The 12,728-nt window shown below is 41.3% G+C and overlaps 1 protein-coding gene across 14 annotated transcripts in view; it reads left to right on the top strand.

Annotated features, from left to right (window-relative positions):
• Positions 1-12,728, top strand: part of madd (MAP-kinase activating death domain) — a 61,299-nt gene that overhangs the window by 2,504 nt on the left and 46,067 nt on the right. For 13 of the 14 annotated variants that reach the window (XR_003692642.1, XM_028579036.1, XM_028579015.1 and 10 more), the window contains 3 exons: positions 5,088-5,306; positions 7,231-7,872; positions 11,361-11,664. Coding sequence is in view for 13 of the 14 variants with exons in the window: in XM_028579036.1 (XP_028434837.1) it covers positions 5,248-5,306; positions 7,231-7,872; positions 11,361-11,664 (1,005 nt within the window). In the remaining variant the exon portion in view is untranslated. The remainder of the gene's footprint in view (positions 1-5,087; positions 5,307-7,230; positions 7,873-11,360; positions 11,665-12,728) is intronic. The other variant, XM_028579006.1, reaches the window with a different exon arrangement.

Genomic DNA, 12,728 nt, shown 5'->3' with positions numbered 1-12,728 from the left:
AGAAATGGAGTGTTTCAACATGAGGGTATATGTATTATTACCTATATCAGAGTATATATACTTATTTATGTTCAGTTACAGTTTAATTTTTACTTCTTGTTCATGGACGTGCACAGACAGTCATGCTTGCAGTGTATTTCAATAATTCTACTAAATGTGATGAGCGCTGACATTAAGCTGACTCATCAAGACATGGTTCATCCCACTACGGAGTGCTATTTGAACGGTGTCTTCTTATGGCACCGCACGCATCAAATATTGCACGGTGTTGGCAAACTTACTCATTCTTTATGTTAACCCTGTAAAGTATGGACCACCTTATTTTTTTTTGCCCAAACATGAAAGTCGCAAGTATTACATAATGTGGCTAAATTATGTTTTATACTAATGTGTCAAATAAAAATGGAAACAGCCTTCTCTATTTTGGCTCTATTCCATAATTAAGTAAAAATCTTGACCTTTTACCATCAAGCTCCATTAAGATGAGTCTAGTTGAGTCTTGTATTATGTCCCTCTGTGAATGGCTCCTCTACTGACAAGTAGAGCTATTAGACATAATTAGACATATAATGCATCTGAAGCCCTCTGTGATAAATTCACCCCTAATGTCCACTGGACACAGCTCTGCCATGGCTGCTGGGATTAATGACACCCTGTGATAGGATGTGTGACATAGGCTACGTGCAGTTCATTTGCCCGCCCTGTTGTCCTAGTGTAACGTATCATGAAATTCACATGCAATGTCAACATTTACTTACAATTGACGTTCATTTATATTTAATCATGCATTTCACCACATGTTAATCACATTAGGTTGTGATGTTATGGTATTAATGGCTAGGCTATACAGCCAAACAATTTGTTTTCCAACAGTATAGATAGAGATGCATTCTCTTTATTTCTGCTGATATCAATTTTAACAAGTGGTTGTCGTTTAGAACGACAGGCTTTCTGTTTAAGTGGTGAATTGGCTCTGAAGCTTTTGAGAGAGAAACATGTCGGCAAGTCAATAACACGTGTAATTTCAAAAAACGCGGACAACTGACAACAACACAAAATTGGTCAGGCTGCGTTAACAAACCGGTATACTGCCTCTGAAATGTATCCAGTGCACTTTGACACCTTTTGTGAAATGTGACACATCCGCTGGACAATGACGCAACTGTTTGATTGACCCCCGGGGGGGGGCCCTCCTGTTTAAAAATGACTCCTATAACTGCACTGAAAGAGGAGAATTTATCCAAAATGTGCACAAATTCCAATCTTATTAGTTATGTATTACACTTGTTTTTATGTTTTATGTCATATTTATGACGTATAAATCTTGCTTTTTTTAATGGGCCTTTTGAATTTAAAGGTACACTGTGTAGTGTTTTAAGTATTTTATTAGCTAAAATCAGTGTCTTCATTCATAAATATGTCCTCATTTGTGTAAAATGACCTCTGTCAATGATGTGACTTATCCTCGTAAGCGAAGAATTTCTTATCTGTATTTACATTGGACGGGCAAGTCCAAGGAGGCTTCCATGTCGTTCCGCCATTTTGAAAAACTATAATCGCTGAGAGGGACATAAAGCACTAGCCTACCTACCTGTCTAGCTGATCCACAACGCGTTTTCGTTTAGAGCCAGCGTCACGTGACTGAAACCAGCTGAAACGGAGAAGGAGATCAGCGCGAGGCGCTTGTCTTTGAAAACCTGCACTGCACTTTAGTTCATAATGGAGGATCATACTTATGCCGAGCCACAGGAGAAGGAATCCTCGTCGCCGAAAAAGGGAATTCTAGCTTTTTGGTACATAACTGCTACCGTAGTTGCAACACGCATTTGAAAAAGCGAGGCGAGAGAGAGAGAGAGCACTGTTTGTTTTGAATGCAAAATACAATTTCACCGCTAGATGGGAGAAATTCCTACACAGTGTACCTTTTTAATGAATTCTCAAATAAGTACATGAAATTAAGCTGGAAGTGCAGAGTTTTGTTTGGTTATCTAAAATATTAAGAGTTAATATTTTTTTCTCAGCCTGGATCTAGCTGGCAAGTGATAATGTCTGCTCATTTTAAACTTGGCACATTTTCTAGTAGAAAATAGTCTATTCCTTTCTCCCCTGGGTGACTCTTTTAATAGGAATCCATTGTACAGTATGAACCACTGGCGAAAGGATCCATCCATTAGCTTATCAGTGCAGGGATAACAGCCTTTAAGAGATGGTAGAATACTGCTCTGGGTATAGTGTTTATGTTTCAGGGTGGAGTTTCTGAATGAGGCGTTGTTGGTGTTAGGTTAAAGGCTGTTGACCGTGGCCTGACATGCTCTGGTAAAAGTAGATCCTGTCACTGTACATTTACTTTTTCATCAGACATGTACTACAGTTGCAAATGTGGGCTTGTCCTGTCAGATGTTTTTGTAACCTTTTTTTTTGTTTAAATTATTTTCACTGTGATGAAAATTAACGTATGAAGTATAATCATTTGCGTTTGTTTTACAGCAGTCTAAAGCATCAGCAGTTAGCATTAAGGTATTGGCGCTCGTCCCCTCAGAACGAAAGCGCAAGGGCTTCTTTGTAGAGCCGCCATTTTATAACAACGTTTAACAATCATGCTGGGAGAAATCTGTTGTGGGAGAGACAGAGATACCAAGTTCTCTTGACAGGTCTCAATAAGCCAGACTTTTACTGCAGACACAAGTTGTTCTTTGTAATGAAAATGTCCATTGTTATGCTCTTTCGTGGCTCTCAATATCTCTGTAGATGTAAAACGCAATGGTATTAGCAGTAGTTAACACACAGACCTAGATGTGAAAATGAAGCAGGTTGAGTTGGATTCTGAACTCACTGCCTTGTGTAAGGGGTGTGGCAAAGTTCCGTATGCATATCAGTAAAGTATAACATTTTTACAGCTAATAGCGTGGCATGAAATATGTGTGGGAATGTAAAAATAAATAGTGTTTCTGGGAATAGATTTAGCGTTAATATTGTTTTTGATGTTGGAATGTTGTCGGTGAATAGCTACACATTTTCCATCCTGCTGTTCTAATAATTTAAAGATGACCGTATGTTGTGGCATCTATGAGATGATGCTAGACTGGAGCTTAAAGTGGCTCCAAGGATTGGGGAATAGGAATCTGTAGAAGTGCTGGTTGAGTTTGCTACAGTTACCAGTAAGTCGCAGGGTCATAGTACAAGCTATGAAGGGTGCTTATTCCACCAAGGCTCCTAAGCAGCTTACTATGGCCTCTACTGAAAAGTCTTGATCCTTCGACAAAAACAAGTAGCTGACACGATGGTCATAACAAACCAATCCTAAAACACTATCTATCAACGTGTTACAAGAATTGACCATGCATTTTTGTGTCCACTCTCTTTAAATTGGTGCTTTTATCCCCTTGTTGTACACTGGAGATGCTGATGTAGGCTTGTCATGTCGGACATATTTTGTGCTCCGCTATAGGGTTGCACGATATTGACAAAACGTGATCTTGCGATATCGATTATGAATATTGCGATCTCAGTATTAATTTCGATATATTTTTTAAACCTATGTAAAATTACAAAAGTTACGGGAAAACGCATCAAAATAGATTCATAACAAATTAAACAAGGTTTATTTCCACTGACGGTCATATTGGACTGGTACAACATGAATAGATAAATTACGACCATGTCTACAGAACAGGACATGTTTTTTCTGGTTGTACAGTATAAATAAAGAGAACAGGACACAACTTTTCTTTCGCAGACGGGACGCATCGCTCCACAAAATAAAAAAAATGTGGCATACTTATTGCGACGCTTTGGATATATTGCGATAGCGATATTGAGTCGATATATCTTGCACCCCTACTCCGCTAGCTTTGTCTCTTCCACCATGTACCCTTTCTGACAGAGGCACTCTGTAAAAACGTCATCATGACATCATTAACGTCTTTCATTTCTTGCAAAGTAAACTGTCGTCGTGACATCGCAGTGAAATTTCTTGCAGAGGTGCAATGATGTTTGATAGAAAGAAATCATCTTACAAGATTAACTATCTCCATCTATGTTCAGGGGCCTCTCATCCCAGAGTCAGATTTTAACAGTCAAACCAAAAGGGAATTAGTTTTAGTTTAGTTTCTTCACTAAAGTAGTTGCCTCAACCAGAATGCAATTACATTCAGCATCTTTGCTGATCGGTCATTGGTAGTTCGTGAAATAAAACTGCTTCCCCGATGAGTTATTTGTGTTTGAACAACCAGGGACAGCACTGTAGGGCTGCCACCTCTTAGTCGATTAGTCGACTAATCGGTCGTTTTGGTCTTAGTCGACTAAGATTTCTTTAGTTGATAAGTCATTTTTTATGCTTAATTATTCATTTCCAAGAAACGTATGAGCACATTTATGGTAAGCACAAGATTTAAAGTGGTGCTTTTGCAGGATTAATTGTGGAGAAACTCAGTTTTACAGATGGTTAATTAACTACATTTATATTGTGCTTTTCTAGTCTTAACCACCTCTCTAAGCGCACAGCTCTGTCAATTAAATCAACTAATCGATTAGTCGACAAAATTGTATAAGTGTTAGTTGACTAAGAATTTCTTTAGTCGAGGACAGCCCTACAGCACTGCATTGTTTTCTGTCTGCTCATGTGTTTTTCTCAACTGATTTAAAAAAAAAAAAAATCCTATCTCATAAATCTGAAGAAAGAAGATGTCATGGCAGTCTTAATGTACCTCTATGTGAACCACCTTCTGTCATGTAGGGTTGGAAGGCTTCTTGTAAAAAAAAAGTAGTATATGAGACAGAAACAGGGAAAGTGGAGACTGCTGAAAACCTGAGTAGAGTAATAGTGAACACAACAACTTCTTTATAGTCCTTGACATAAAAAAGAAAAGGTTACTATAAATCATGATGCCATATTAAGCCCAATTTTGCAACTGAAAAATCACGTGGCTGTTCGGTGTCATGCAGTGTAGTGCACCAGATTTCTTCATACTGCATTCACATTGTTTCTCTTACTGGTTTCCACTTGTAACAGTGTTTATTTAAATTGTAGCCATATAAAGACACCTAACAGAACTCCACCCTCCACCCATCTTTTTCTTGTGTTACAGGTTTGATTCTGTCATTTGTTTTAACCATCACAATGATAATCAAGGAGCTGTGTTTCAACTTTACACCTGAACTTTCCCAGTTGTGATGGAAAGGCAACACTGACTCAAGAGAGAACATAAATCCTGGATGCCGTGACGCACGGGACGTGGTCAATCCAAGATGGAGAAAAAGAAAATGTGCCCTCGTCTTCTTGACTACTTGGTGGTAGTCGGAGCAAGGTAAGAACCTAATCCGACTTTAAGCAGTAGTTTTGGTTTAAAGGTCCCATGGCATGAAAATGCCTATGGTCCCCCAGTGGCTAGAAATGGCGATAGGTGTAAACCGAGCCCTGGGTATCCTGCTCTGCCTTTGAGAAAATGAAAGGTCAGATGGGCCGATCTGGAATCTTGCTCCTTATGACCTCATAAGGAGCAAGGTTACCTCCCCCTTTCTCTGCTTTGCCAATGGCAAGCTGGTCAAGGCCACACCCCCACCCTCCACCTTGCCCCCCCTCTCTCCTTCTCAATAGCATTTAAAGCTAAAGACACAGAAATGGCACATCCTAAGGAAAGGTCATTGTGGGACTGGCTCTAGTGGCTGTAATTCTGCACCAAGGCTGAATTTCGGGAAAGAGACTTCCGATACAGTATTAGGGGACCACTAAGGTCTATATAAAAGAGACTTCAGATACAGTATTAGGGGACCACTAAGGTCTATATAAAAGATACTTCAGATACAGTATTAGGGGACCACTAAGGTCTATATAAAAGACTTCAGATACAGTATTAGGGGACCACTAAGGTCTATATAAAAGAGACTTCAGATACAGTATTAGGGGACCACTAAGGCCTATATTAAAGCATGCAAAACAGCATGTCATAGGACCTTTAAAGGAATATATTGGTTGATTTAGTCATAAGGGAGGCTTTAAATATTGGTGTATAATAAGCAGACAAACTGGACTTCCTGGTAGTTAAATCTTCTACCTCTGCCCTGCAAAAACTCATTAACACTTCGGCCCCATTGCCTCTCACACTGTTTTTGTTGGTCTGAATGTATGCTAATGGCTTGCTGGGACTGGTTTTTGGAAAACCCCAGTCTTGACGTTTGTTTGTTTCCAGAGTTAAAGTGCTCATGTTATGTTCATTTTCAGGTTCATAATTGTATTTAGAGGTTAGATCAGATATAATATGTTTTAATAAAAAAGAAAGAAAACACCATATTTTTGTCGTACTGCACATTGCTGCAGCTCCTCTTTTCACCCTGCTTGTTGAGCTCTCTGTTTTAGCTACAGAGTGAGGCATCTCACTTCTGTTCCATCTTTGTTGGGAGTCGCACATGCACAGTAGCTAGGTAAGGACTACTAACCAGTCAGAAGCAGAGTATGAGGGCGTGCCACGCTAGTAGCTAGGAGAACATTATAACATGTGTTCCAAAGTGATGCACGTTCGTCACGGATGTAAAGGCTGGACGACAACAGAGCTGTTTGGAGCAGTTTCACTGCTTTTTCACTTTGTAAACCTATAACATGCACAAAAAAGCTATATAACACAATAAAGGAAAGGGAAAAAGTCAGAAAGCATAATATGAGCACTTTAACTTCTTTAACACTTCCAAGTTTGTTTTGGAGTTGATGCAGCAGTCTTTGAAGCACATAAGCCACAGGAGAAAAGGATGATTCGCATGAACACAAATTTGAAATGAGAGAACTGTAATGTCTGTCACTGTTTTTAGAGTTGGCCACTGAGTATCTCTACTGGAACATTTAATAATAATAATAATTTTTTTTAAGTGTTATGCTTAAGGGGAATTCCCGAGCAGTTGTGGGGATGGGTGTTACTTAATTTGCTTCTGTAACCACCGGACTACTGTCAGGGCTTTGTTAGCCATGGTGTTCTGCTATCAAGTGATCAAAGGCTTTGATTCTTCTCTTACGAAATGCTTCTCTCATCACATAGTGACCATTTTAAATTAAATTCAAAACTGTGTTTATTTAAGGGAAATGGATTTGCAGATACGTCAGATGTAAGTTCTAAAATGCACAGAAAACTGAGTTTTTTTTAATTTATTTTTTTATTTTTAAACCGCATAGAACTAATGATGGTCACAGCACTACAACTGCTTTTAAAGACCAAAACAAATGTTTGTCCATCTCCCCTCCAGGCAACCAAGTAGTGACAGTGTGGCCCAGACGCCTCAGCTCCTCCGCCGCTACCCACTGGAGGACCACCACGACTTCCCGCTCCCACCAGACGTGGTGTTTTTCTGCCAACCAGAGGGCTGCCTGAGTATACGCCAGCGTAGGGTCAGCCTCCGCGACGACTCCTCGTTTGTGTTCACGCTGACAGACAAGGACTCCGGCATCACCCGCTACGGAATCTGCGTCAATTTCTACCGTTCTTTTCAGCGAGGGCATCATCGCGCTCGCGGGGACAAGAGTGGCCACACGGAGACGGCAGCACAGGCGGCGGAGACCGCCAGCGATGGGTCCGACGGCAGCAGCGGAGGCCCACCCTCCGTGTTATCGCCACCCAACAATGCCGAGTCCGCACCTCCGCCTGCCTCTGGAGAAGAGGGCGGACAACCGGGTGCCGAGCTAAACGCCGGCAAGTCCCCACAGCAGAGACGAAGCGCTGCTAAGATGGCAGCCAGGAACCGCAACAGCACGCTGACCTCGCTGTGCATAGTGAGCCATTACCCCTTCTTCTCCACCTTTAGGGAATGCTTGTATATTCTCAAGAGGCTGGTGGACTGCTGCAGTCAGAGGCTAACTCAACGAGCTGGGCTCCCTCGCACCACCCAGAGGTGAGGCTTGAAATTGCATCATAGATACATACAGCTCTTTTTGTTGTTTACTTGTGATTTTTTTTGTTTGTATGTGTACCATTTCACCCTGGTGCACATTAAAACACACATGTACTAATTTAGATGCTAGGATCTATCAAAGTTCTTTGTGCCACTGTCCATAGGGTTGGGTATCGTTTGGATTTTTACGATTCCGATGCCAAACCGGTACTTCTAAAACGATTCCGATTCCTAAACCAATTCTTGAAATACTGAAAAATGACATCAAATAAAGGCTCTTTTATAGAGGTGTTTTTTATTATTATTGAAAATTTAATTAAATGTAACCATATATTAACGTTTTAGAGTACTTTCCCAGAGGGAAAATATGGCATTTTAAAAGTAGCCTACATTTACGGACGGTAGCTAACGGTAGACTAAAGAGAGTGTGATATTTTTACGTCCGTTTCGGAGCGACAGAGTGAAAATATTACAGTCGACACATTAAGTGGAACCGAAATGAGGAACCGAAATTTGCATTCTAATCCGGTCCGATTCCTACCGGTTGCGTAGGTTTCGGTACCCAACTTTTACTGTCAAAACCAACAACTTTGTACGCTAAAAATACCTAAATCTGGTTGATTGCTATGAAAATACTGACTCCGTTCATGCTTGCCAGAACACTTATTGCTCTTGACACTCCATGAGGTTTTTTTGTAGTGCCAGCCTTCAGCCAAATGTCAACTTTGACCACAAGATCTCATTATCGGGCAGATTGCCATGAGTACATTCGTATTACAAAGTGCATAAAATCTTTTGATTTTAATGAAACCAAGGTATTTACTTTCACGTCATAGCTTTTTAGTCCTTGACTTGGTCAGGACAACTTATACGCTTTTGTATTGTCAACTGTAATTAAATTTACAGCCTCTAGGGGCTGGGGGGCAGTAAGTCTAGTTTAAAGGAAAATGGCCCCTAAATCTGTACATGCACACTTATCAATTCTAAACTGCTTAAAATTGCAACAAAATTAGGTGAATGCAGCTCATGCTTGATAACCTGTCTTCATCATCTGTAAGCTGTTGCATAACATCATTACATTCACGCTGACATGGCATTGCATGCAAATTATTGACCACACAAACGCAGCATAAATGCAGTTGCTAAAAATCATTTTTTGCTTCAGTTTAACATTTTCAAGGCTAGAAAAGTTTACAATAAATGGCCGATTTGTTGTTTTACAGTGTTCCTGATGATGTTTTTCTTTTCTTTGCAATGCCTACTGCTTTCTTTCTTGACCATCTGCTTCTCTCATCGTCCAATTGTTACGCGTACGTTTGCGTTGCAGAACTAATACAAGAGGTTTTGTCTGTGGCTCCATGCAGCTTTGCAGGCCATCTGCAGCTTTTTTGTTGTGTCATGTTTTCACAGTACGCTTTATGCTATAATCACACTCCACCTCGATGATAAATAACGGCAACCAAAATATCCACAGTGCATTTTGCATCACAGCAAATATTATTGCATCCAGTGCTATAGGTTAAAGTTAATGCACGAAGACATGTTTTAGGAATAATCCATGTTATGTAATTGTGTATGTGAAGTAGTTTTCTTTTAATTTAGTTCAGTTGGATAGGCCAAATTTGTGTTGATACCTGAGCCGCTTTTTAGTTATGCACCCTTTCTAATTTATAGAAAGGGTACGAGTTAAAAACCCTAAACCAGAAAATAAAAAGGCACACCGTGTGGAGGAGCTGCATGGTATACCCACTGTATACATAACAGTCAGAAGAAATTGCATTTAGCAAAGTACTTTGCTTATTTGGACTCGAAAGCAAAGTGTTGATCATATTGTATGTGTATTTTTCATAATTAACCACCAGGGATGGTTGATTGATTCAGAATAATCTGTTTAAGCTGCGTAGACCATATTTTTCTTGTGGCATTGTGTCGTGATGTGGAAGTATTTGCAGTTCGCTTTTGGCTCCTCTGTTGCCATGGGTGACACAATAGATGGCAATTTTGGAGTGGCAAAAGTGTTAATTAGGCTGTCCCTTCACACTGGCTTAGGCCCAGTATGAATGTAGGATTGTTGGTCACCCAATGTGCATTTATGTTTTCTCCAGTCGTCCATTTATACTGTCGCCTAGCTGTAGAGCACAGCTTTCCCTCCCTATCACTAACTACAAGGGTTAGTAAGAATGTCAGTAAATCTCATATCTTGAGATATTTTTTTTTTTTCTGGTAACATGCTGCAGCGGAACCATATATCATCAATCAGTCAAATGCATTTGTCACATAAAAATGGGTGTCCGTATAGATCTGTAGTTTCCTTGACTGCCTCGAAAAGGCCATTCAAGCCAAAGGCTACACATATCTGAGAATCTTTTTTTGGTTGGTTGAACAGTGGTGTGGCAATGACAGAGAAGGAGCAGAGCCATTGCATAATGGCTGCGAGCGCTTTGTGTTATGGCGGGCCTGACAGATTGAGGTCTCTGGCTGCCTTCGGGTAGCAGCTGCAGTTGGTGGGAGGGCTTCAAAGGACTAATGATTTATCTCCCTCCGTGTTACACACACACTGAGTATACACTCCAGAGAGGGTTTAATGACACCTTGTGTGTGTAGAGTGAAGGGGTTTGCACATCAATATATCGACAATTGCTTTAGAGCCTCTCCTGTGTTTTCAATCTAATTTAATAATAATAATGATTTCACTGACCGAGGCCTCGTGGTTGCTGTTTGCAGCAATAAAATGAGCAAATTATGTAGTTTAATCTGTTTTTAATCCTAAAATTACCGTGGACTGACATCAATACTTATTTGTTGAGCTTAACATATTTTGCATATTGTCCGTTCAACATTTATGATTATAACAATGGCAATAAGAGTCACTGTATATGTATGTTTGTGTGTATTCGTGCAGTTGCACAGCGTGCAGTGGGTTTTTCTTCGTACAGTTTTCTCATCCCTGTTCAAACTGGCAGTGATTTCTTTTTCTCCAACTTAACACTTGAGACACAGTTAGTTCCAGTAAGATGTTTGCTTTGTGTGGAGTGGATTTTGGATTACAATTTATATAACACTGTGTACTATTCCTGTTTCAGTTTTGTTTTTTTGGGGAGAGGGGAGGTGGGGCAGTATAAAAAGGCCAAATTATGTTGTTCATTCTGTGTTACAGGTTTAAGGCCTCTTCAGCTAGTGCTAAACAGATTAGTCTTTTACGTTTATCAAACAGAAATGCCAGATATTCACTGATTTGAGCTTCTCAGATTTGACTATTTATATCACTATAAATGTAATATAGTTTGTTTTGGAGTAGTGGTTAGAAAAAAAAAACAGGAAATTTGAAAACATCATCATTGGGGTTAGGAAACTTCGTAGGGGCGTTTTTTCACAATTTCTTTTGACATTTCATAGCTCAAGAATGAATACAATGAATCTAGAATGAAAATAACCGAAGATTGTAAAGGAATCCCTCTGAATATACACTCTGTTTGTGTCCTTCCTAGGGACACCATGTGGCGGGTATTCACTGGGGCACTGTCGGTGGAGGAGAAAGGCAGCCAGCTGCTGGCCGACCTGCGGGAGATTGAATCCTGGGTGTACCGTTTGCTTCGTTCACCGGTACCAGTGGCTGGCCAGAGGCGTGTGGATGTGGAAGTCTTACCACATGAACTCAAACGGCCACTCACCTTTGCCCTGCCTGACAACTCGCGCTTCTCCATGGTCGACTTCCCCCTGCACCTGCCCTTAGAGCTGCTGGGCGTGGACGCCTGTCTTCAGGTGCTCAGCTGTGTCCTGCTAGAGCACAAGGTAAGGACACAGCCCAGCAGTCGGTTCAGGATGCAAATCGTCAATTATCGCCTGGGGCCCGTCTCTTTGTTTTTCTTTTGTATCTTTAAAGACCAGGGGCCTCATGTATAAATGTTGCATAGGCGCGGAAAGGTTGCGTACGCTGGTTGTCACGCACACGGCGTGATTAATGAAAAAATTAACTTTCCGTGAGAACGTGCGGGCCGTCACGCAAACTCTGGGATCCATCTCCCCACGGATCCATCTCCCCAGGAGGAAACGCAGGTTGCGTCGGGTGGGCAAAGTTGTGTGGCGCGTAATTGATCCCGTGGACGATGTGTAAGTAATGGCGCTTACCCACTGCTAGCATCGGCTCGGCTCGGCTCGGCTGCGGTGGCCCGTCCTCCTTTTTCCATTGCAGATTTAGTACCGCCTCACGCGTGAGGCGAGCAATGCTGGTCGACATAGCGACGCTGCAGGAAACTGCCGCGACCTAACGCAACGCACACACAGAACGTTGAAGGTGTGTTGTTTTTGATTCCACAGCCAGAAGACTAATTTTGTTTCAAAAGAAGCTGGAGGCAGCAAAAAAAAAAAAAAAAAAACACCACTGGCTAAACAATTTATTGTTTGGTCAGGATGCAAATTTATGAATCCCACTATGGCCACGCCAAGACCCGCCATACGAAGCAGCTCGATTGGTTGGGGTTAAGCATTTGACCTCAAGTGGTTGAGGTTAGGATAGCCGATTGGTCAGGGGATAGGACCTGTACAAATGGGGTTACCTTGCGTAACCAAGGACGCCTGGCCAATAAATGCTATTGAAGGGCGGGTCTTGGTGTGGCCATAGTGGAATTCGTAATATCGCGTTCAGGACACCACCGTCTGTCGCTAGCAATGATGACGCAGTGATTAGTGACGATTCTCTCCGACCAAATCCGTAGTCTGCAGGTTTTCACGTCACCTTTTGGTATCGCCTCGGCGTGCTTGGAACCTCGTCGGAGGAGATACTAAAACAACGTTCCTGTTGGCAGGTACCAGGGACTTTTTTCCATAATGGAAAAGCAAAAATGTTGAGTCAAGGC

This window comes from Perca flavescens, chromosome 1, assembly GCF_004354835.1.
Source record: "Perca flavescens isolate YP-PL-M2 chromosome 1, PFLA_1.0, whole genome shotgun sequence".
In the NCBI taxonomy this organism is placed as follows: Eukaryota; Metazoa; Chordata; class Actinopteri; order Perciformes; family Percidae; genus Perca; species Perca flavescens.
This window is presented reverse-complemented; position numbering and strand designations above follow the sequence as displayed.